Source organism: Falco biarmicus, chromosome 5, assembly GCF_023638135.1.
Source record: "Falco biarmicus isolate bFalBia1 chromosome 5, bFalBia1.pri, whole genome shotgun sequence".
Lineage (NCBI taxonomy): Eukaryota > Metazoa > Chordata > Aves > Falconiformes > Falconidae > Falco > Falco biarmicus.
In genome coordinates, this window is record NC_079292.1 from 35,237,281 (window position 1) to 35,258,043 (window position 20,763).

A 20,763-nucleotide genomic window follows, 5' to 3' on the forward strand; every position below is an offset into this window, starting at 1 on the left:
CACAAGACGTGGCCAAGAGCTGGGCGGAAGGCATGGCAACGTGGCCTTGTGCACAGCCGGATGCTGGCCGGCCAGCATTGCTGGCAAGTGCTGCAGCAGCTGGGCCAGATATTTTTGTACATGGCCTTCCCCGCACTCATGCCAAAATCCCTGCCAAACTACATGCCGTGTCCTTGCTTGTCTTTGGTGTTTGGGCACCCAGGCCTGCCTATGTGCCAAATCAATAGCGGAGAGCAGCTGGAGCAGCCACCTCTTACTGAGGATAAAGGCAGAGGTTTCCTGCTCTCCCTACAGCAGTGAGGCCACACACCCTTGTCCTCAGGTGCCACCTGAGACCTGCAATCTGACTCTTCTCAGCACAGGAAAGGGCCCCAAACCAGGTATTTCTGCCCCTACAAATCTTCACCCATTGCTCAAGGGGAAGAACTGTTCTCTCTAAAAGGTGGGGCACAGGCACAAAGCAGTGAGCTGAGTGAGCTGAGCGAGCCCCTCCTGGGGTTACGTGTCTCCCAGCAGCCCTGATTCACAGCACGGCTCTCACGGATGCTTTTTGGATGTATTTGTCTCAGCTGGGTTGGTCTGCATCAGGCCTTAAAACTAGACATGTTTCTATGAGCGATGCTCAAGTGCACCCTTCTGCATAGGTCCAACACCTGGGTAGAAGAAAGCCGATGATCAGGCTAATATAAAACCTTCATTAAAATCCTTTGGTGGGTTACCAGGAGTATAAATTTGGCTTTCGTCTGGTCCTTCCTTGTGGAGAACAACATACATTCATTAAGTCCTTGTCACTTCTAGTGGAGCTGTAGCCTTCCCATCAGCTCAGAAAAAATAACTTTGTCCCTCGGATGTGGGAGCCAGGCACCTAGATAGTATTGAGTTCTATGTGCCCTGCACAGGCTTCACTCAAGAGGCGCTGACCAAGCCAATGACTCACCTTGGCTCCTTCCATCTCCCCAAACCTGTTGTGGCAATCAGCTCTGGAATCTCAGGTCCGAAGTACCTTCTGGAGAAGGTCATTGACTGTGGAGAAAGAATGAATACCAGGGGTGTTTCCATCTGACCACAGAGAAACATTTCCAGCAGAGGGATGTCTACCTGTCCAGGGTAATCATCCCAAAATGCCAATATGACTGCTTAACCCCAGGCAGCCGAAGGGGTTTGGAAGACCCATACCCCAGAGGAATGCCTCTCTTGAAAGACACAGAAAGTGGTTAGATTGACAAAGCAGTCATCTTAGTAGACTTCTACAGCGCCCAGTGTAGACATCCATGGGCTTAAATGAACTGGTTACTATCCCTGTATCCCGGTCACATTTGAGGATGGACTAGGAGCTAAGCATCTTCACCCTGCTCAGTGGAGGTGGTCCTGGGGCCTCATGGGGGTTTCAGACCCTTGCAGCTCTGTAGGAGTTGCTCCACATTTTCAGAATAAAGCTTAATTTCAGCAATGACCTCTGGAGTCACACTCAGAGGTCTGTCACTAAAGTAAAACCTTAGCCCAGTTTTCACACTAGTTCAGCTTCTTCCCCAGGACTGCTACTGGTGATCCCCAGAGATCTGCGGCTGAAATGTCTCCACTAATCATCAGAGTAGCAAGGTGCTGGGGGAAAATAGTGCCAGCACTAGCACTAGATCCCTGCATCAGTCTGAAAGCATGAAGGAATTGACAGAGGATACGTACTCCTTTAGAAATTTTCTGTCCTTGGCATAGATACGCACATATATGTCAATAGGTATGGCGGTGCGTTTCAAATCAATCTGTTTGCATTACCACATGATGCAAAGTTAGGAAAATAATTTTTACTTGGCAAACTTAATATTAGAAGTTTTTAAAATTATCTGTTCCCACTATAATCACTAGGTCTTTCCCGGTACTATTGGATACACAGGGCAAATGCATGTGGTTTTCGCCTAGACCAAGTCTGATGTCGTAGCACAGCCAGCACATAAAGAAGGCCCTTCAGTTCTGCTTTCCATCCCACAGAGAGTAAAGAATCTTGAAATTAAAAAAAAGACCAGTGGCATTATGGATAAGAAAGCCCAAACTTCCTGGAGAATCAAACACAGACCAGATGGCGTGTAGTAAAGCTACTCAAATAGATTTGGTATGAGCCTAGCTACACTGTAAAAACACGGAGTAAAAATAATTGGGTGCAGAAAGCAAAGTGAAGGTGGTCAGAATGCTTCATGCAGCTTGGCTAGGGAAGAAAATGTTATGCAAATAAAGGACAGCTACAGAAAGGTCTCTGTGTTAATTGGGGGCATTTCTCTCGCTTGTCAATGCCTAAAGTAGCATTAATGAAACCGCTAGGAGAAAAAGATGGATACTTGCAAAGGCAATAAAGAGATATATATGTCCAAAGTATCAAACAGATCAGAAAATACATGCTCAAGACACCACACATGATAAATGCCAGCATCCTGTTATCACTGGATCCAAAAGATACCTGGAGCTGAATTATTTGTGAGAATCTAACTTTGAGAGAAAGAACTGGCAGACAACTGGAATTAATTAATGCCCTACAGATCTGTGCTAGAAAGGTTGTAGAGCACTAAAAATATCCAAGGAGCCTGTTTCTTTCCACATCATGCCAATTAGATCTGGTCAAGATGTGACAAATTTTCTGTAAACATTCTGGTGAACAAGCAGCTCCCCCAGTCCCCTCTGACAGCTCCCAGGGTGGCTGAGACCTTGCCTTTAAGATGCCAGAAATTTCAATGCAAAAATGAAGGAGGGAAAAAACAAAAGGAAGAGCTTGTGTAAAGTATGTTGTGGTTAATGAACCAATGCAGGTAGGAAAATTTCAGTTCTTTGACTTGACAATGTTTTTCAGCTTGGATTTCTGTTTGCTTTGGTGGGATTAGACCTAAACATCTTGTTGCACTGACTCCATTAGAGGAAAAGGAGAACACACAGAAAATATGGTGAGTGAACTTCTGCTGCTTTTATCTAGGGTCCATTTCAGTGGACAAAAGTGCACATGCTGGGATGGAGAGACAGCTAGAAAGAAGGATAAAGCCACCAAAGACCACCACCAGCTCTATGGTGACATGTTTTTTTTAAAAAATCCCTTCTCTATCTGAATCACCATCAGAGACCAGGTAAAAGAAAAGCCTGTGAAGGACCGTACAGTATGATTGCAGGGGCTGGACCCTGTCATGCTCTGAGTTGGGGGCTGAGTTGCTGAGATCACATGGTGTGGGTGGGAGAACATGCACATGACCCAGTAGGTCCTCCTACCAAAGTGAGACCCACTCCTGCCTCACTCAGCCTTGCCAGGGAAAACCACACTTGAATTTTCTGTGTAAGCTGCAGCTGTCCCCAGGGAAGTGTCTCTGCCCAGCCTCCTCCCTTCCAGCCCCTGTGCCACCCACTTGTTCCTGCATCCCTCTGCTTGCTGCCACTCAGCGCAACAGACTAGGGAAGTGATCTGTGTTAAAATTACCTTGTCATCAACAAAAACAAATGGCTAGTTTTAATCTTTCTGGTCTGTCCCAGGAGAGACCATCTGAGGTTTTTATGTAGCCGTGGGCTGGCAGGACACAGGTTGTCAGACATCGCTGGTTTTGTTTCTTGGACCTTTTCTTGCTCCCTTAGCCCAGCTGCTCTGGCAGAGCATGACTTACCCCCAGAAAATGAGACTCCCACCCAGCTCAGTCCCCAGCTGGCCACCTGCCCCTGTGAAGAACAATGCGTTTGAAAAAAAGTGAGTCTAGCACTGACTTTTCCATAGATGTAAGTATGATCGATGGCTGGGAACCAGCCTCAAAGAAGAGGGAACCAGTGAATAAGAAAGAAAAGCTCTGGACAGCAGGAGGAGGATGGATATTGGTCCACGCCCTGTGTTATGCCAAGTGCATGAAAGCCCAGCGTGGTGCGACTTTGTTCTCTTCATGGATCTCCTCCAGGAAGATGGGGAAGCTGAGGGTCTTGTTAATGTGGCCAGGTCCCATTTGCTCCTGAAATGCTACTTTATATCTTCTAGTACCAGCACACTGAAAGGGATAATTGGGTGCAGAGGCTTCACAAACAAATTTCCCTTACCTACATCTCCATATCCTCCCCCCTCTGGCTCTTATCTCAGTAATTAAATTATGCAGCTGGGGAAAGTGATTTGGAAAACAGATGGCATGCAAGATGCTATAGAAAACAGTGGTGCTTTTTAAACCTTACGGCAGAGACATAGGCAGATTTGAGTGGTATATGGGCCTTGAAGTAATTGGACTTCAAAAGGCTGCTTGTGCAATGGCCTTTAACCAGAAAAAATGAATGGCCCTCTAGCCTTCAACTTGATATTCATAATTAAGTATTAAAATCAAGCTTTTTCCTGAACATTGTGGCTGGTCTAATTTGCCACGTAAGCTGGTGTGACCTAACCATAGTTCCTGATAAACGTCAGCAGTAGGAAATGTGGGATTTGGGCAAGACGCGATCTTGAGGCAGTTTAGCCTAACACTAATCTGAAAAATAAGGCAGAATGACACAAAAAAAGAACAGAACATTAATTAATCTATGTGGGGCTCTAAGCCCATTCTCCCACAGTCCTCCTTACAGTTAAGAACACAACGTGAACTTGACAGGGCAGGGCTGGGCGAGGACCAGGTGCCACAGCTGCTGGCAGCATGAATGCCATGTCCCCAAGCCTGCTGGAGAAGCACCACATGGTGGGAGCCCACTGCGGCCTCCCAGCTGCTGCATGCCCAGCGGGAAAGGAGAAGGAGAGCTTTTCTGCCACTGTAGCTGAGCAAAGGGGTTTGCCAACGGCATCTGCCTCTGGATCAGCATTAAAAATGTCTTCACTCAAAAATTAGATAGTAAAGGAGATTGTGCTAGCTTGTTGGATGGGGCTGCTAGCAGCCTTTTTCCAGGAAAGTGGCACGGTCATCAAATCCCACCCTCTGAAACGGCGCTGGAGTTCGCCTTGTAATGAAAACCATCACAAGAGGAGCTAAGGGAGCCCTACGGCTGGCAGCTGTTTCCTCCACTGCGTATATTTCCACACAAAGCTGGAGGTAATTCTCACAGAGACTAATAAATTGATCATAAAGAGTTTAAACCATCTGGATAAATAATGGCAGATGTTTAGGGAAGGGATAGCAGGCAAAAGTATGAGTTATGCAGTGCCTGCACTTCAAAGAAAATTAGTTCAAACTGTGAGGGCATTGTGTAGAGGAACAGTAAGGAATAAAGCAATGGGGACAGGGAGGAAGGGGAGGAAAAGCAGTCTCCCTTCCCTCAGGCGTGTGAGTACCATCCCCTGCTAGCCTAGTGAACCACCACTTCATCGCCAGACTCTTGTCCTGCGCTTGCTGTGGAAGCAGAAGCAAGCACCATCACTTGCAATCGCACGTCCTGGCCTGCAGAACTGGCATCCCCAGAGCATTGTTAGAATTCAGTGGAGCCACTGATGTGCAGAAATGCTAAATCCCAGCACAAAATCTGCATCTTCCTGGAGACATTCTCAGCAAAGGACAAGAAACTGCACTAGTAGCTGGGGTAGAGACTGAGGAACTAGGATCCCTGCACTTCATACCTGTCTCTGTTTCACTGCCCAACCTTCTGCGTAACACCTAACCTCTGCAGGCAGCAGTTCAGCTGCCTGTAAAAGAAATGCCCATTTCCCGGGGATGCAAGGAGACCTACAGTCCAATTAAAAGCCCTGTTTGAAATATGCTATGAAAAATAACTGTGCTGCCAGCCCTCTTCTTCCTCACCCAAGGACGGAGCAGATTTTAATACCGCACATTTGCCAGAAATCTACTCTCTTGAAAGGGGAAGCAAATCCTTCATTGTCAGAGAGACTGCAGAACTTATTACGTGGGGTTTTTCTGAGATTTCATAGGGGATAATAGGTAGCGTTTAAATGGAGAGGGCCAAATTATCAGAGCACTTTTGGGCTACATAATGAGTAATACTAATAGCAATGCTTGACTTGGCAACACAGTCTTCAAGGTTATTTAGCAAAGCACAGAATGTACATCAAACACAACAAAAAAGTTAATTTTAATATGTATTTGTAAAATAAATATAGAATTAATCAGTTTGGCTTTTCACTTTTGTTTTGCCTTTTTATTTTGGCTATCAATAAAACCAACCTTGAAAATGCAACATAAGAAGCATTAGACAGGAGTGATAGAGAAACAAAAAAACTAGGAGGAATGCAAGTTGGTACAGAATGTCTTTGATCATTATAAAGCTAATTATTGAGAGAGACAGCTCAGTGTGCATGAATACAGAATAATGATGAGTTTGGTAAACCTTTACTGCACAATACATATGTATTTGTGTGCCTGGAGAAAGGGTGCTTAAGAAGGAAGCAACAGAGTGAAATCAAAGAATATGTGCGTCACTCCAGTAGCAGGGTGGAAGGAAGGAACAACTCCCAATCCATCTTGGAGGCACAGTTAACACTGCAATGAGCTTCCACTATGCAGCCATACATTAGCTGCTCTATTGTTACAAAATGGGCTGTAAATCTGTAGAGATATTAGGGACCAAAAAAAAATAAATTACCACAAAGTCTCAAGACAGGTCAAGACATAATTTAAACAGTAGGTCATTAAAAACTGACTTGAAATGTGGAGTTTTGCCTAAACCTTTAAATTTGATCACCTTTCAAACTAAGAACTCCTTAGGTGCACATGGATGTCCTGTATGCAAGGAAAACAGGTTACTGTCAAGTAACTTGTGTGCATGACTATGTCATTTATGCCCAAAATATCGCTGGAGGAAAAAGCAACCTAACCCAAAACCTGTTGACATTGACTCCAGCAAATTTTGAGATGTTCAGCCTCAATGATGTTCTGCTTGCTGCATCCACTTGTGCAAACTCCTTCCTCTGGGAAAGAGTTTAGGCAAGGATTCTGCAGCCATGCAGGAATTTGCAGCAGAAAAGTGTTGTTTTTCGGAAAGAAAAATCAGTGTGAAGGTCCTGATGCTGCAGTGACAGAACCTGAAGCCAGCAGACCCCTGCTGCTGCCAGGTTCTGCCAGCTTCAGCTCCACCCCCCTCCATGCTGTGCCCAACACGCAGGCTCAGGTAGCAGAAACTGCCTGAACTGCAAAAATACCATGCAACACTACCTTAAACGTCCCAATCATTTTACCATAAAAAGAATGGGAAATACACATTGCTCTGAGAAAAACAGGTTAAAAAAATAGGTTGAAACAGGTTGAAAAAACCAACATGGTAACCCCATATTCCCCTAAGAAGTCACTGAGTGAGAGCTACCAGAAAAAAGGCAACAGTTTCAGTCTGAAACACCAGCTAAATGTCATCAGTGTCGGGGTTAGCTAGCAGCAATCACACCAGCGTGCTGTCAGGCAACTATCCGAAGGCTCTACAGTCATGTTTTTGCTTGCCAAGGCGTCTCCTCCCACTAAACATTATATTTGCTCTGTCCCTCCTGTCCTCATTTATTACCTTGTATTTTTCAGGAATAGAAAAGACATTTTATTTTTCTGCTAATATTTTTAGTACCTCAGATTTTGAACCACCTGCCCATCAAACCGGAGCTCACAAACCTCCTGATCTGGCATATTTTAAAAAAATTCAATTAATTTGCCCTGTACCTTGCCATTTCATATTACAAATAAAGCTTCCGAGACACCTCACCCCACACCTGTGCTCAGTATCTCACTGTTCATTATTGCTTTGTGTTGACAGTTCTGCAGCCCATTTTCAATCTCCCCTTGCTTGTTGCCAGCCTGATCTAAATTATTTTTTCAATAAGATCTTGAGGCATTATTTAAAATGCTCTCTACAGTGTATTGCTTCCCGTATATGTCTCCATTAGTCTCCAGTTTGGCTGTAAAAAAAAGCAGCAAAGTTCACAGGACACTATTTGCTTTTAATGCACCAGAATCATTTACTGCCTGGAATTCACTTGTCCAGATACATGTAGATTCATAGCATACACTCTGTATTTTCAATTAGGAATGAAAATTAATCCATCAAGAGCAAGAGATGTTAGCTAACTCCAGAATTTCCATATTATTTCTTTTTCTATGGTATCAGACACATTTTTCATTACATTTTAGAAAAAAAATAGGATCTAGGCTACTTGCCATTTAGATGTACTGACTGCTGTATATTCAGTCCTTCCAAACTCGTCTCCCCCTGCCTAAAAACAGACTTCCAGTCAATTTCACGGTTAGTTTTTAATCATCTGAAACATTATTCTTCAGAGCAATAGTGCAGGAAAAGATAGTTCAGTCCTTTTAATTTCACAAAAGATCTCACTTGCCAAACCCACGTCCCTTCCAGCGTTTTGCATTTGCCCTTAGGTAGGAGCACGCTCCTTGACATACCCGGGTTGTGCTCTTGCGCCACAGCCCCACACCCTGACAGGGTTCCCAATATCCAGGCCCCCAGAAAATGCCAAATATTACATCCTGGAGATAATGCTGCCTCCAGCCTTGGCAGGCACAACAGCGGAGAGGGGGCGACCGCTCTCCCCCCTTGCCTGTGGGTACCATGAGCAGGACCAGATTGCTGTAAGGATGTAAGGATGGAAAGGGGCAATCCAGGTTGCAGCCCCACAAACCTTCGGTGTAGGGTCCTGCATTTCTTGTATTGAAATGCATTGAAGTTGCATTCTTGCGCTGAAATACATCGAACTGAAATGCAGCCGTGTGTGTGTATTGAAAAGACACAGACTTCAATATTGGCATGTGCTCTGATAGGTATGGTCAAAAATTACTCCTTATCTGAAATCTGGATTTGTCCTAATCCCACAGTGAGGGAATGGAAATGGCCTGAAATGGAAATTGGCTCTTCGGGGGTTTTGAAACAAAATGTTAGCTGCTTGCATCAATTTTTGAATTGATCCTGCTGTATGGGGTCCAAACAGTTGAAGTATTTTGTCCAGAAACCACCAGTTCCTGTCACTTGCTGAACAGTTACATGAAAGAGCTTAGTAGTTGATTTTGTACAACTGCTTTTAGTGAATGGCAACTGGCATGCAAATAAAGAGATAAATCTTATGTTAGCTGTAAAGTTATGAAAAGGTTATGTTATTGAAGGTAAAGTTTGACACTGCAATAGCTCATTAAATTACAGGCAGATTTCTTTTTTTAATGCAATACCAAATGTGATTTAAGTAACTTTTACTGCATTTCTGTGAGAGTTACCTCAGGCTGATTGCTGTATGTGCTGTTTGGAAACTGTATATTGTAGGTGAGTATGTTATTTTACAGCTATGTCAATGTACTTTATAATAAAATTTTACATCCAAATTAGGGCTATCTATTTTAATGGGCTACTCACTGTCTTCTTATTGCATCTCCAGCCGTGCATCCAATGCAGGCAAAGTGATTTCTTGACTCATGAGGCTTAAAACCATTAGACCACCAAAGAGCTGTGAATTAAACGCAGTGCAAGTAATGGAGGCATTCACGCTAGCATATCAAACCAGAAAGAAAATTGCACAGCCTCTCAAATATCAAACTTTGGGATTGATTCATTTAGTAGGTCTGTGACCTGACAAGGCAGTATGATTAATTGCACACATACTCCCTTCGAGGTTTTCCCGCTCATGCTTTCTGCAGCAAGGATTGTTAGCTTGACACGTCGGTGTAGCAACCTCTTAAGATGCCAGAAAGAGAAGGGGTTGGGTTCTGACTGAAAGTTAATGGAGGAATAGCAGCTGCTCCATGCTAAGAGAAAAAAAAAAAAAGCAGCTTTAGATTCTTGAAGAGGTCACACACAGAAATAAGTGGATTTTTTGGTAACTTCAGCTGTAGGATTTCTGTCAGGGATTGCAAGAAAATATTTGCATAATACAACATGCTTCATAATTAAGAATTCTGCTGTGCTTCCTTTCATCTGTTTGTCTAAATATAAGCCATGGCCTCAGTTTTTTTTCTTTTCTTATTAAATGCTGTTCTAGGTGTCTCCTTTTCTGCGTGTTTATTCTTGGCTTTAAGATATTTTTGGTCACATAGGCTAAAGTTTGCAGAAGCACAGATTCAGCAGGAAGCTCCCGTATTTGCAATGCTGAGCAAACATGCTTACATTGCATGTTTCTTCTGTTAACAGGCAATCCACACTGTCCCGCCGCTGTACCAGACCCACACAGGTGTTGACTGCCCAATTTAAAACAGTTTTAATTTGTCAAGTAAGGCCTGAATACATAGCAAACTGCATTAGCCACTTCCTCAAGGTTACTTAATCCCTGCAATGTGTCTATGATTTAAACATTAACCAATGTTTCCGTTTTCACATTTCCCAGCTGGACTCTGACGGGACAACACACGCTCAACAGATCCTTTTATATAGTGCGTGAAATGAGCTGAGGTGCCTGACGGCTGTCTGTAGGCATCCCTGCTCCTGGGGAGAAGACACCGCAGCCCTGGCTCAGGAGCAGAGGGTTCCTGGAGGCCAAGAGCAGCCAGGGAAGTCCTGTGGGCAGCAGCACCAGGGCTGGGGCAGGCAGCAGCAGGCTGAGCTGAGGCGGCACATACATGGAGAGCTCTGCACTCTAGTGCCTCACAGATACCTTTGCTGTGATCTAGGACAAATCCCTCAAAACACATCTGGAAGTGCAAGTTTGGAAACAGAGATCTGTGCTACCTTTCCACCGTGCTTCCTAGCTTGCATCCTGTGGCAGCTACCGAAGAGCCCAGGTTATAACAGCCCCTCAAATCCAGCAGACTCTGCTGGACCCTTGGCAAAGGACTACGTTTATAGCAGAAATGACAGGTAATGATCTTTACAAATGCCCCTGGATACCCCCATGACATCCCTCATCCTCTCCAAGCATTGAACTAAGCTTCTTCTTCAGTAGCTAAATTTTCTAATACATCGTGAAATCTTGCCTGTTACTGGCAACACAGAAACACACAAAGCAGGAAAAGTGCAACAAAAAAGAAGCCTAAGAAGCTAACAGAGAAAGATACTGTATAAACAAAATGATTTAATTGCACTACATGAAAGAGAAGGCAGATCTTGCTGAAGCAAAGCAGCAGACAGCATGATGGAACAAAATTCCTCAAAGCAATAGCATATAAATATTGAATAAAATGCAAAAGTCGACTCTGCAGATGGCTCTGGAAAAAGCAGCCACTCTGGCTGCAAATACACTTCAGAGACTATGCCTTAAAAACTGGAAATCCACAAAGCCAAGGGGGAAATCAGTGAATAATCCGCTGGAAGGAAATCCCCATCTTCCACAATCAAGTATGAGGATTAGAAAGACATTTCTAAATCAACGAGGTGCAGGCTGGGACAGAAGAGTGAATTTTAGGATTATTTTTTCCCCCCTTAGCATCACATACTACCATGCCCAGGAGATATTTGCTGCCTGTCTTTGCATGCCAACTTGGGCGTTTAACTTGGGATGTTAATCTCTCTGCAAAATTATTTAATATCATCTTTGTAACCATTACTTATTTCCAGAGGCCTTTGCAAATGGCATTTCTAACAGATTTAAGGATGTGATTGCCTATCAAGTGAGCTGCATCCATTCAATACGCTTCTTGCCTTTTGCTCGGAGAGCCAGCTGTACAAGTCAGTCACAAAAGCTTCTGGAGCAAAGCTAGAGGGGATTTTGTTAATCTGGATTTGAAAGCCCCAAGCTACTGGCTTAAAAATCCATGCTGAATCTGTGTCATCATGTATTTCCTTCTCCCTTGGGAAAACAATGGGTGTGTATATGTAGAAAATCGGGGTTATTCCTCTTGCCTGTAAGAAGTTACCAAGGGGAAATGGAGGAGGAGAATTTGCCACCACCTCACCCAGATAACCAAACCACCCCACAAAGGCAGCTTTCTGGGATTTGCAGAGTGTAAAGAAGTATTATATACATATAAAAAAATACACGTGTGCACGTGTGCAACGTTTCTGTGGGTTGCCAAGGCAAGAGAATCGCAGAGGATGCAAGCAAGAGCACAGCAGTGAGACACGAGTGAAATGAAAACCCGTGTCCTTTGCAGGACAGCACTTCCACAAGTTGGCAGGCTTTCAGATGATGGGCTGAGAGCTCACCACCTCTCTTCATCAGGTATATCCAGGTAGCTTTTCAGAGGCTGAGCCAGCAGAAGGTATCTGTACGAGCCTAACAACAGGCACCTCCAAAGGCATGATGTTTAACAGAGAGAACTGGAAATCTTTCATACAAGTAGCATTTTTCATCCACAGAAGTGGATGTGCTTGAACATATGCAACCAACACCCAATTAGATTTTTCATACAGAGCAACTAGCCAAGAAGCATCAAGTTCCTTCCTTAACTTTCTTCAAAGGAACTGCTATTCCAGCATGGATTGGGACCAGAGGACTCTCCAAAATTCATATAGCAAGTAAGCAGGGGAGTGAAGAATGATGCCCTGCTGCCCTCATCACTGGGCACAATGACGCGTAGAAGTTTACAAAGTAAGAAGCCTTATGGAAATCAATTCTTAAACACACAATGCAATTAATCTGAGAGAGACACTGGGCAATACAAGCAGATTTGTTACTGTGCCTTGTGCCAACAAAGCTTTCAGGCTTTCAGATCTAGCACTTTTCTCATCCTCAGGAAATACATCTCCTATGTGTTAAAAGCACAACAAAATACAAGGTATTTAAACATAACGCTAAGAGTATCAGAGATTAGTACAATGAACAGTATGGTTAGAGCTGTAGAACTGTTAATGTAGATTAAAATGCTTTGCCAGTAATCACATGCTGAGAGACTCACTTTCCTGACTGAGCCACACAGCTTTTCTTCTCTGCTGTATGCCAACCCTGCAAAGCCGCACAGGGGGTCCCAGGGGTGCCCAGCTCTGCAGGGGTGAGGATGAGTGCCACGAAGCTGCTCTGGTCTCAGCCCCTGGCTACAGCATGCAATGGATGTGCTTGGGGAAACTGCCAGAAATACAGAAATCTCTGCACTGAGCAAGTGGACTACGACCAGTACTCCCACCTTACACAACGAGGAACTGCGACAAGCACAGAAAGGCGATCCAGCAAGATGCCACGCCGAGCCTGCCTTGCATTTTCTGCAGCATCCCCTTGAAGCCCTGCATGGACCTGGCACGACTTTGGTGAGCAGTTCAGCAGCAAACACCCACAGCCCTACAGAGTTGATGTCCTTCTTCAGCCATCCCCGGAGTCTGGTGACATGTCACACCACGGCTCACAGGCTCCCCTCAGCAAGTGCTCAGACACACCACTATTTGGGGAAATTGCTGGTAAAACATATTGCTGTAAAAGCACTCCAAATCCCTGCTCCTTACAGCCTGAGAGCATTTTGAAGAGAGTACTGGAAAGGACACAAGAAAAACTGTAGAGACTGAATACCACCCAGGCAATAAAATTAGATCCAATATTTAATCACCTTTTCCGATAACTGTTTCATTTTTTGGAGAAGTATTTCTGAGAGATTTCTACATTCCTTCACAATGAACAGGTGGTGAGGAAAGATTTCACCCAGACAGAAGTTAAAGTCTGAATTTTAAAATTAAGTTCTACACAGTGGAAAAAACCCAAAATCGGCAGTATTATTTTTGTCTTAAAGCTGTTTTTAAAAAAAGAATTAAAAGGTTAAAAAAAAACCCAAGCAACCAAACTTTATTATTTTGCAAATACCATATATCGTAAAGTAAATATTTTAAATATTTAATATTAAACAATAGTAAAGATAATTTTGTGGAGATGAAATGAGCATCATCAGGGGTTTTTATAAACTGTCTCTCAATACCACTAGGACCTGGGTAGCTGCTGTTCAGGACTAACAGCACACAGCATATTTGGTGCAGTGTAGAATTATTTTTTTTTGGTAGAATATACTTATTTACTGTCATAGCAGAAGAAGCAACTAGCTGACATTTCATGGGGCAGTCTCCCAAGAATAATCCTGAGGCAAGAGCAACTCCACCATCAGATGAGATGCTGGAAGGAGGTGCAGCTGGGTGCCCCACAGACCTGCAGGTGTGTCAGGTTGCCCCACTTGAGACCTTCTTGCAGGTTTTCCTTTTCCACCAGCAGCCTTGCCATTTATAAATGCTTCTTCTTTTTTATTGCCTCTGCCCTGACAGCCAAGCTCTTGGCACAGATGGTCAGGACCACGATGAGGACTCCAACCAGGAACGTAACCAGAGGCCAGAGGAAGCAGTGCAAGAGGACAGTCTCATCATGGGTGCGCTTCAGCATCACATCATCTGGCCTGTGAACAGGAGGAACAGAAGAGGAACAGAATATAAATCAACTCGTCATCATCAATTCATGATAAGCGGAAAGAATCTGCCATGGAGACAATAAAGGTGTTTCATTTGCAACAGTGTTAGAAAATGATGAAGTGGGCCATTTCATTCACTGCTTTCATTTGCCCCGTCTATCACCAGCACTTGTGGCGGCTGAGGGCTTTCCACTTGCAGTGTTTACAGGTTAACAGGTTCATTCAAATGAAAAGGAAAAAAACAAACCAAAAAACGATGGTACTTTAGGTCTTGCAGGGGTTGTCATCATCACAAACAGCCATGACAGATACGATATCACACTGTGGATTGAAAAAAGCACTCCAGCAAAAATACCAGGCAGCAGCTATTCATACCTACCTGAAATGGCACCAAACACTGTGCAATGAGTTAAAGTGCAATTAAAGCTTCCCTTCTAGATTTAAGTGCTGGTGTGTCCATGGGGTGTAGGGAGGCTCCTGATGAAGCCCTGGCTGTGGTTTAGGTCTGGATGGAGAGCCAGTCCCTGTCCTCAGTGCTTCACTGCTGGTGGCCCAGGCTAGCTCAGCTGCACCGGCACGCAGGGGTCTGCACAAAACCTACCCCCAGGAGAACTCCAATTTGGCCCTGGGGTGCCAGAGGCTCCCAACTCAGCTTCTTCCCAGCAGAGGCTACTTCAGCAATAATCTGTGACTTGGTACTCCAAACACCAGCTCCTCAGTAGACTTAAGTATGCTCCTACAGGAACACTCTGGGGAGCCTCCCCTGAAGATCCGAACCTCCATGCCTCTGCCAACAGCATCTAACGCACAGTCACAGTTGTGTCTGTGACAGATTTATGCATTTCCAAAGGGAAACAGAGAGAGGAGGAGAATAGGACGATGGAGGCATCTCAAGAAGTTTGGAAATTCAGCCATGCCACATGTCTGAAAGATCAGGTGTCCGTCTGCCTCTTCCAAGTCTGGGAAGTTGGTTGGGAAATCTGATGGCAGGTTTTCCTCAGCTCTGGCTCTTTCTGCTTTCCCTGCAGTTTAACAGTTATTAAATCAGTCTCATGGCATTTGTACTTCACTGCTGCTTCCCCGTCTACAGCCAGAGACGCAGTCTGCTGGAAAACTATCTGCAAAGGAAGGAAACAGAACTTTCTCTAGGAAAATATATGTAGTCTTGACTCATATTTGTCCTCACTCACAATAAACACTCCCATCCCATGTTGCTTCATCAACACTACCCGATGTTCCTGGGAGTGACAAACCTCACAGCCTAAAATCCTGGCAACCCAGGCTCATCCAGCTGGGCCCTGGGAATTAAGCTTTCCTAATGCAGTGGCACAAGGGAACAGATACCTGTGCAATGACTGTGCTGTCCCTCCCCCAACAGCTTCATCCTGATCAGAATGCACCACTAAGAAAACATTCCCTGTAGGGGAAACAAGAAGAAACTCTTTTTCCTTCATGGAGAAGTTAATTAATGGAGATGCCTACAAATCTACAGGGTTTTATCCATCCTTAAGGAGTTAGTGGAGCCAGACAGCCAGGCTACATCCGATCCCTGATTTGACTGCACCCACATTTGCATCTGGAGGTCCTGCCCCAAAACTGCTGTCTTAAGGTTCCTCTGCGCAGTGCCAGCCTGCAGGTCCCCAAGGCCAGCACCACACATCTCTCTTTATTTTGGTAGTAAGGAACAAAAGAAGACTGATTATGAGCAGCTCAGCTATGTAAAATCTGAAACTCAGCAACATAAAAAATGATCAAAAGAAACCCAGGTGTATTCAATAGTGGAACACGTGGAATCTGCTCAACCAAAATCCTCCAGACACATAATCAGGCACATGTGGAGACCATAAATTGAATACAATAATATTAGCTTTATGGGCACAAACTCACCAGCCTATGCCATATAAATGACAGCACCCAAACAGAAACACCCTTTCATAGGAGGTAAACTACTACTCCCCTCATATTTACCTTATCATCATCTGTGAATAACAGAGTGCTAAGTGGCAAGGAGGTCGTATGTAGTCTGTATTCAATCCTTGTAGCTCTCAGTTTACAAGTGTTGTTGAATTTTAAGTATTTTTTTTAAAAGCAGATACTAATCAAAGAGTTCAAAAATAAGGGGCAAGCAAACAAACTAGAAAACTGGATTCAGTTAAAGAAAAAAAAGTGTGACTGGGGAGAGCAAGATACCCTTTTGACTTAACCTTAGATATTTTGGAAAACATCTATACCAAAGGTAGCAGTGATGGATACCAAACACTCATTATAGGTTTGACTGTAACTCTTACAACTTAGTAATTTTAAAAAGTTTCCCTTTTGGAAAACAGCCAAAGATTTACAGAAGCCTTTAATGAAGCCTCAAGATGAGGTTCGGGTTCAGATGAACATTATTGTTATTCTTAGCTACCGCAAAAGTCCCTGTGCAATTCCTACATGGCAGAAAGCGTACAGCAATTCACTCTCAACTGCTCACAGGGTCTCTTCAGACAATGCATCAAGTCATGACTGGGTCCCTCCTAAATAAGTCATTAAATTACTATTAGCACCACACTTAAGACATTAAATGCCCTTCTTCAGTCTAGCAGAGGGGGAAGCACTCCTGGAGGGTGACCCGATGCGTGGGAGAGCTCAGAGACCCTCCATGGTATAGTTTCTTGGTATTGACTCTTGGTGCCAAAAAATGATGGGACAAATCTCAGCCTTGCTCCTACTTGGTTATTTAATCTGTGTGGTTATTCTGGAAGAACGGCTGTGCTTTCAGCTGCTCTTTATCTTATCCTGAATTAACTGTCCAGTGCTGATAAACACTGCTGGACCCCAAGAGTGAATGAGAAAAACTAATAAAGGCAGACAGCACTGCAAGCAGATAGATGGCACGCTCCTGGATGGCAGCATCCTGGTTATCTGCCTGTAACAGCTCATGGAAACTTATCAAGATCAACTCTGGCAGCATATAATGCCATTTCTTTGTGTTCGTATGGTTCCCTCCCTCTCCTGTCAGGGCCAGCTCTTCCTCTGCATCTGCCGACCCATTTGGGCTCAGCTGTGCCCAGTTGAGGAGCCCTTCCCTGCAGTCCATCACTGGAGCTCCCAGCAGCTGTGGACAGTGCTCTGGAAAACAACTCGGAGGATGTACTGGCAGCAGAGGGTCCCACTGAGATGCAGCTATTACAGCAGAAGGAAATACCTGAAGAGGGGTTATTGAAAACCAAAGTGTTTTCTATTTTCCTTTACAAGATAACTCCTTTTACCTCTGCTTTTTGGCACTGAGACTGCAACCCATGACAAATAATAGCTTCCAAAGCAAGGAGCGAAAGCCAGCCGTACTGCACCCTCACAACACACTGCACGAGACCCCAGGCCCAGGGCTGATGCCAGAGGGGCGCCCATGCAGCTGAGCTGGCCTTCACAACCTCAGAAGGACCATCTAGTCAGAGGAAAACACCCTTGACCAGCAAGAACGCACCAGCATCACATGCGTTATAGTGGACTTGGAAGTCGGTGGTGAGAACAGCCCGAGGGGTGGGGGCCGGGCAGCCAGATGTCCTCTGCAGCAGGAATGCTGCAGCCTCAGCAGCCCTGCAGCTCTGCAGGAGATGCACAGAGGTAACCACAGGGGCTTACGGGGGTCCTCATGGCCCCACATGCTGCTCCTTGTGAGTGAGGCAACTGGGCTCATCCCCAGGTTTTTGTTCTCCCCTTGAAAAGTGGGGTAGGGAGGCATGAGGTGGGCAGGCTTGCAAGCTGGGTTTTCGAGTCCCATCTCAGCAGCCAGGAACTGGCATGGTGGGCAATGTGAGTGAGGGTCTAGGAAGTCGCCCAGCTAAAACCTGAAGAATAGACATGTTTGTGTTTGTTTCCAGGTGATCCGTGCCAGGCTGAAAACCATAGGTAAGGTCCAAAACAAAACACTGCAGAAAAATTAGGACATAGAGGGAGTAAGATTCAGAATTAATCAGATGACTTAAACATAACAAAGTCATTAGTGATTAATTAACAGGTTAGCCTGCAGAGGCTGGATTTCACTTCTTCCAGGCTGTTTGTTGGCCTCACATGATGACATCAGTTTAGAAAAGGGTTATCCTCCACCTCCTGAAGAAACGAATTCTCAGACAGAGCAGAATGGCCACCACCACCCAGTGAGTCTCTGAAGGAGCTGGCCAGCTGGGCAGAGCAGCTGTCCTCTAACATCTGAGTCTTCAGAATGTTTGGGGACATCCCTGGGACAACTCCTAAGCGATCCTGCAATGAAGCCTGATGGATAAGGAACAAAATCTGCTTGTAGAAAATACCCAGAGCAGCAGCCAGGACTGCAGAAGTTCTGTTTGGCCAGTGGGACACAGCTGTGGGGCTGGGCAGCTCGCTGCAACCTCCTGCTCGGGGCTGGGCTTGTTACCAGGGTGCTGGTGACCCTCAGGGATCATCAAGAGCTGGGTCTGTCCTGCTGTCCTGGTACAAAAACCTTTGGCTTTAGCTCCAAGGCTTACATGGTGATTAATACAAGAGAACTGCCCGACATGTTTTTGAGTCAGAAATATGCGCCCAGAGATTCTTGTCTTGCCAAGGGCAGATAGAGAGTGTCACCAAGCGAGCAAAGACACTGCTAGTGAGCCGTCAGGTTTATGGGGCCTGTCACAGTTACTTCTGAGCCCTGAGATAATCGCGGTGGCTGTGCTGTGAGGTGAGGGGAGCCAGAGCTGGGCTATGCCAGCGGGGCAGAGCCCCAGTGTGGTGCTGCACCACGATGGAGATGACCAGGCATTCAGAAACCAGACACACTACATGGCCTTCAGGAGAATGAGCCTGTGGGTGGTTATCACCTGCCTGTGAAACAGCAGTGCACAGCAGTAGGAAAATACTTCAGCCACCTGGGAACGATAGATACAGGGCAAAGGAGCGGATAACTTTAGTTGGAAACTCTGGATTCTGCCTCTAAAACAGTAACTCTTATCAACAGCAGAGGCAAGGAGAGCTGGAGCCTGGAAAGGAGCCATGGAGCTGCCGTGGGAATGGCAGGAGCAGCAGAGGCTAGCGGGGCTGGGCAGAGAAAACAAAGGGGTGATGGCAGGGGGAAGGGAGAAAGGTGTATTTAACAGCCAAACAGCAAAAAGAAGAGAAGAGAGAAGGCTGTACATCCACAGCAAACAATCCCTTTCCTTGGGAAGATAAATAAACAAGTATCGGGACACCTGAAAGGTAGTAACGTAACCGCTGGTTTTGCACAGCAAGGTCAGCATGTATCGAAACTGCAGTCTTGACTTCTTCTTGCTACTTTTGTACAGATGACCTGCCTGTTCCCAGAGTCTGAAGACTTGTTGTTCAGCCTGGAAACAGAAAAGGGAAAGTGTCCACATCCCTGGGGGAAAACCCCTCATGACAAAGACATGGCTTTGCTGGGAGCCCCCAGAGCATCTCTCCCCTGGTGCTGAGGTAGAGATGCCAAACCCAAAGGAGGTATGTCATGCCCAGAAATGGGTTTCCTTTCCCTGTGAAAATCAGCAGATATAATTAAAGATATCACCTTGTCTCTGCAAGTGTAGCACAGCATTTAATAAACCCATCTTTGCTCTGTAACTTCCATATAATACTTTAGTTCAAAGTTGTTGACCAGAGGGGTAGCACATATTCCCTCTAAGCTTGGTTACGGACCATCTCTTGTTTCTGGTGATGCTGCTATTTAGCTCTCTGGTAAATGCAGAGCCTGTCAAAAGGATGCACCCAAACTCCTAACATCAGTGCACAAAGCAGTGGCAGGGGACAGAGAGAGATCTAGTGGGACAAAAGGGGGGAAAAAACCTGAATACTTTCATGCCCTGCTCAGTTATTGAGACCTGGTTCTGCTGCAAGCAGCGATGGCCACTGTGCAACACCACCGCCGCCCAGCAGCAGCCCCAGGGTGAAGGAAGAATGAACAAACTAAAAAAAAAAAAGCCCTAAAGAAGTCTCTGGAAACACAACTTTCCCTTTCACTGGACAAGGAGGGAGGAATTTTGTTTTCACTGCTAAAAGGTGAGACCAGTACTTATTTTTAGCAGGACTTTGAGCTCGAGGCTGGAGCCTCGTGGGGCTCTGACCAGGAGTAACTGGATTAGTTGTTGCGTTATGCAACTCGTCCCTGTTAGGTGCTGCCAAGCAGTTCAAACAGATGCTGGACAAAGGCCTCCATCAGAGACTTTGAAGCAATTACCAAACATCACAGGAAGAACTTAGGCGCAAGGATCATCAAAAAGTCATGCAGAACCAAAAAGTTACAGGCATGTAAACATTTCAGTCATCATTTATGCATCACACCATGTAATTTATGTGACACAGTGGAAGCTGACAGAGACAGAGGCACAGGACAGGAAAACCTTACAAATATTTTTTTATATTCAAACAATCTGGATTTAAAGATGTTTGCAATCTGCATACACTTATTTTGCCCACAATTATTCACATCACGATGACAAGCACTCATGGGTATTTTTTCCCCCTATTGTTGCAAGACAGAGATCCTCAGCTGGGTGGCTGCACACAGAGGCAGTGCTATGTCTTACCAATAGTAAAGTCCTTTCCCTCCCAGGCCCAAGCACTCCTCCACAGGTGATAGAGTAAAAGAAAGGAT

General features: G+C 45.1%; 1 protein-coding gene across 2 annotated transcripts in view; it reads right to left on the bottom strand.

The window, feature by feature from the left end:
• Positions 1 to 5,987: 5,987 nt before the first annotated feature.
• The window catches only part of KCNMB4 (potassium calcium-activated channel subfamily M regulatory beta subunit 4), a 28,484-nt gene continuing 13,708 nt past the window's right edge, over positions 5,988 to 20,763 (bottom strand). The window contains exons 3-4 of one of the 2 annotated variants that reach the window (XR_008821963.1): positions 13,907 to 14,147; positions 5,988 to 9,659 (exon numbers count right to left, since the gene is read on the bottom strand). Coding sequence is in view for 1 of the 2 variants with exons in the window: in XM_056339458.1 (XP_056195433.1) it covers positions 13,979 to 14,147 (169 nt within the window). In the remaining variant the exon portion in view is untranslated. Of the gene's footprint in view, positions 9,660 to 12,229; positions 14,148 to 20,763 lie in introns of those variants that run through there. The other variant, XM_056339458.1, reaches the window with a different exon arrangement.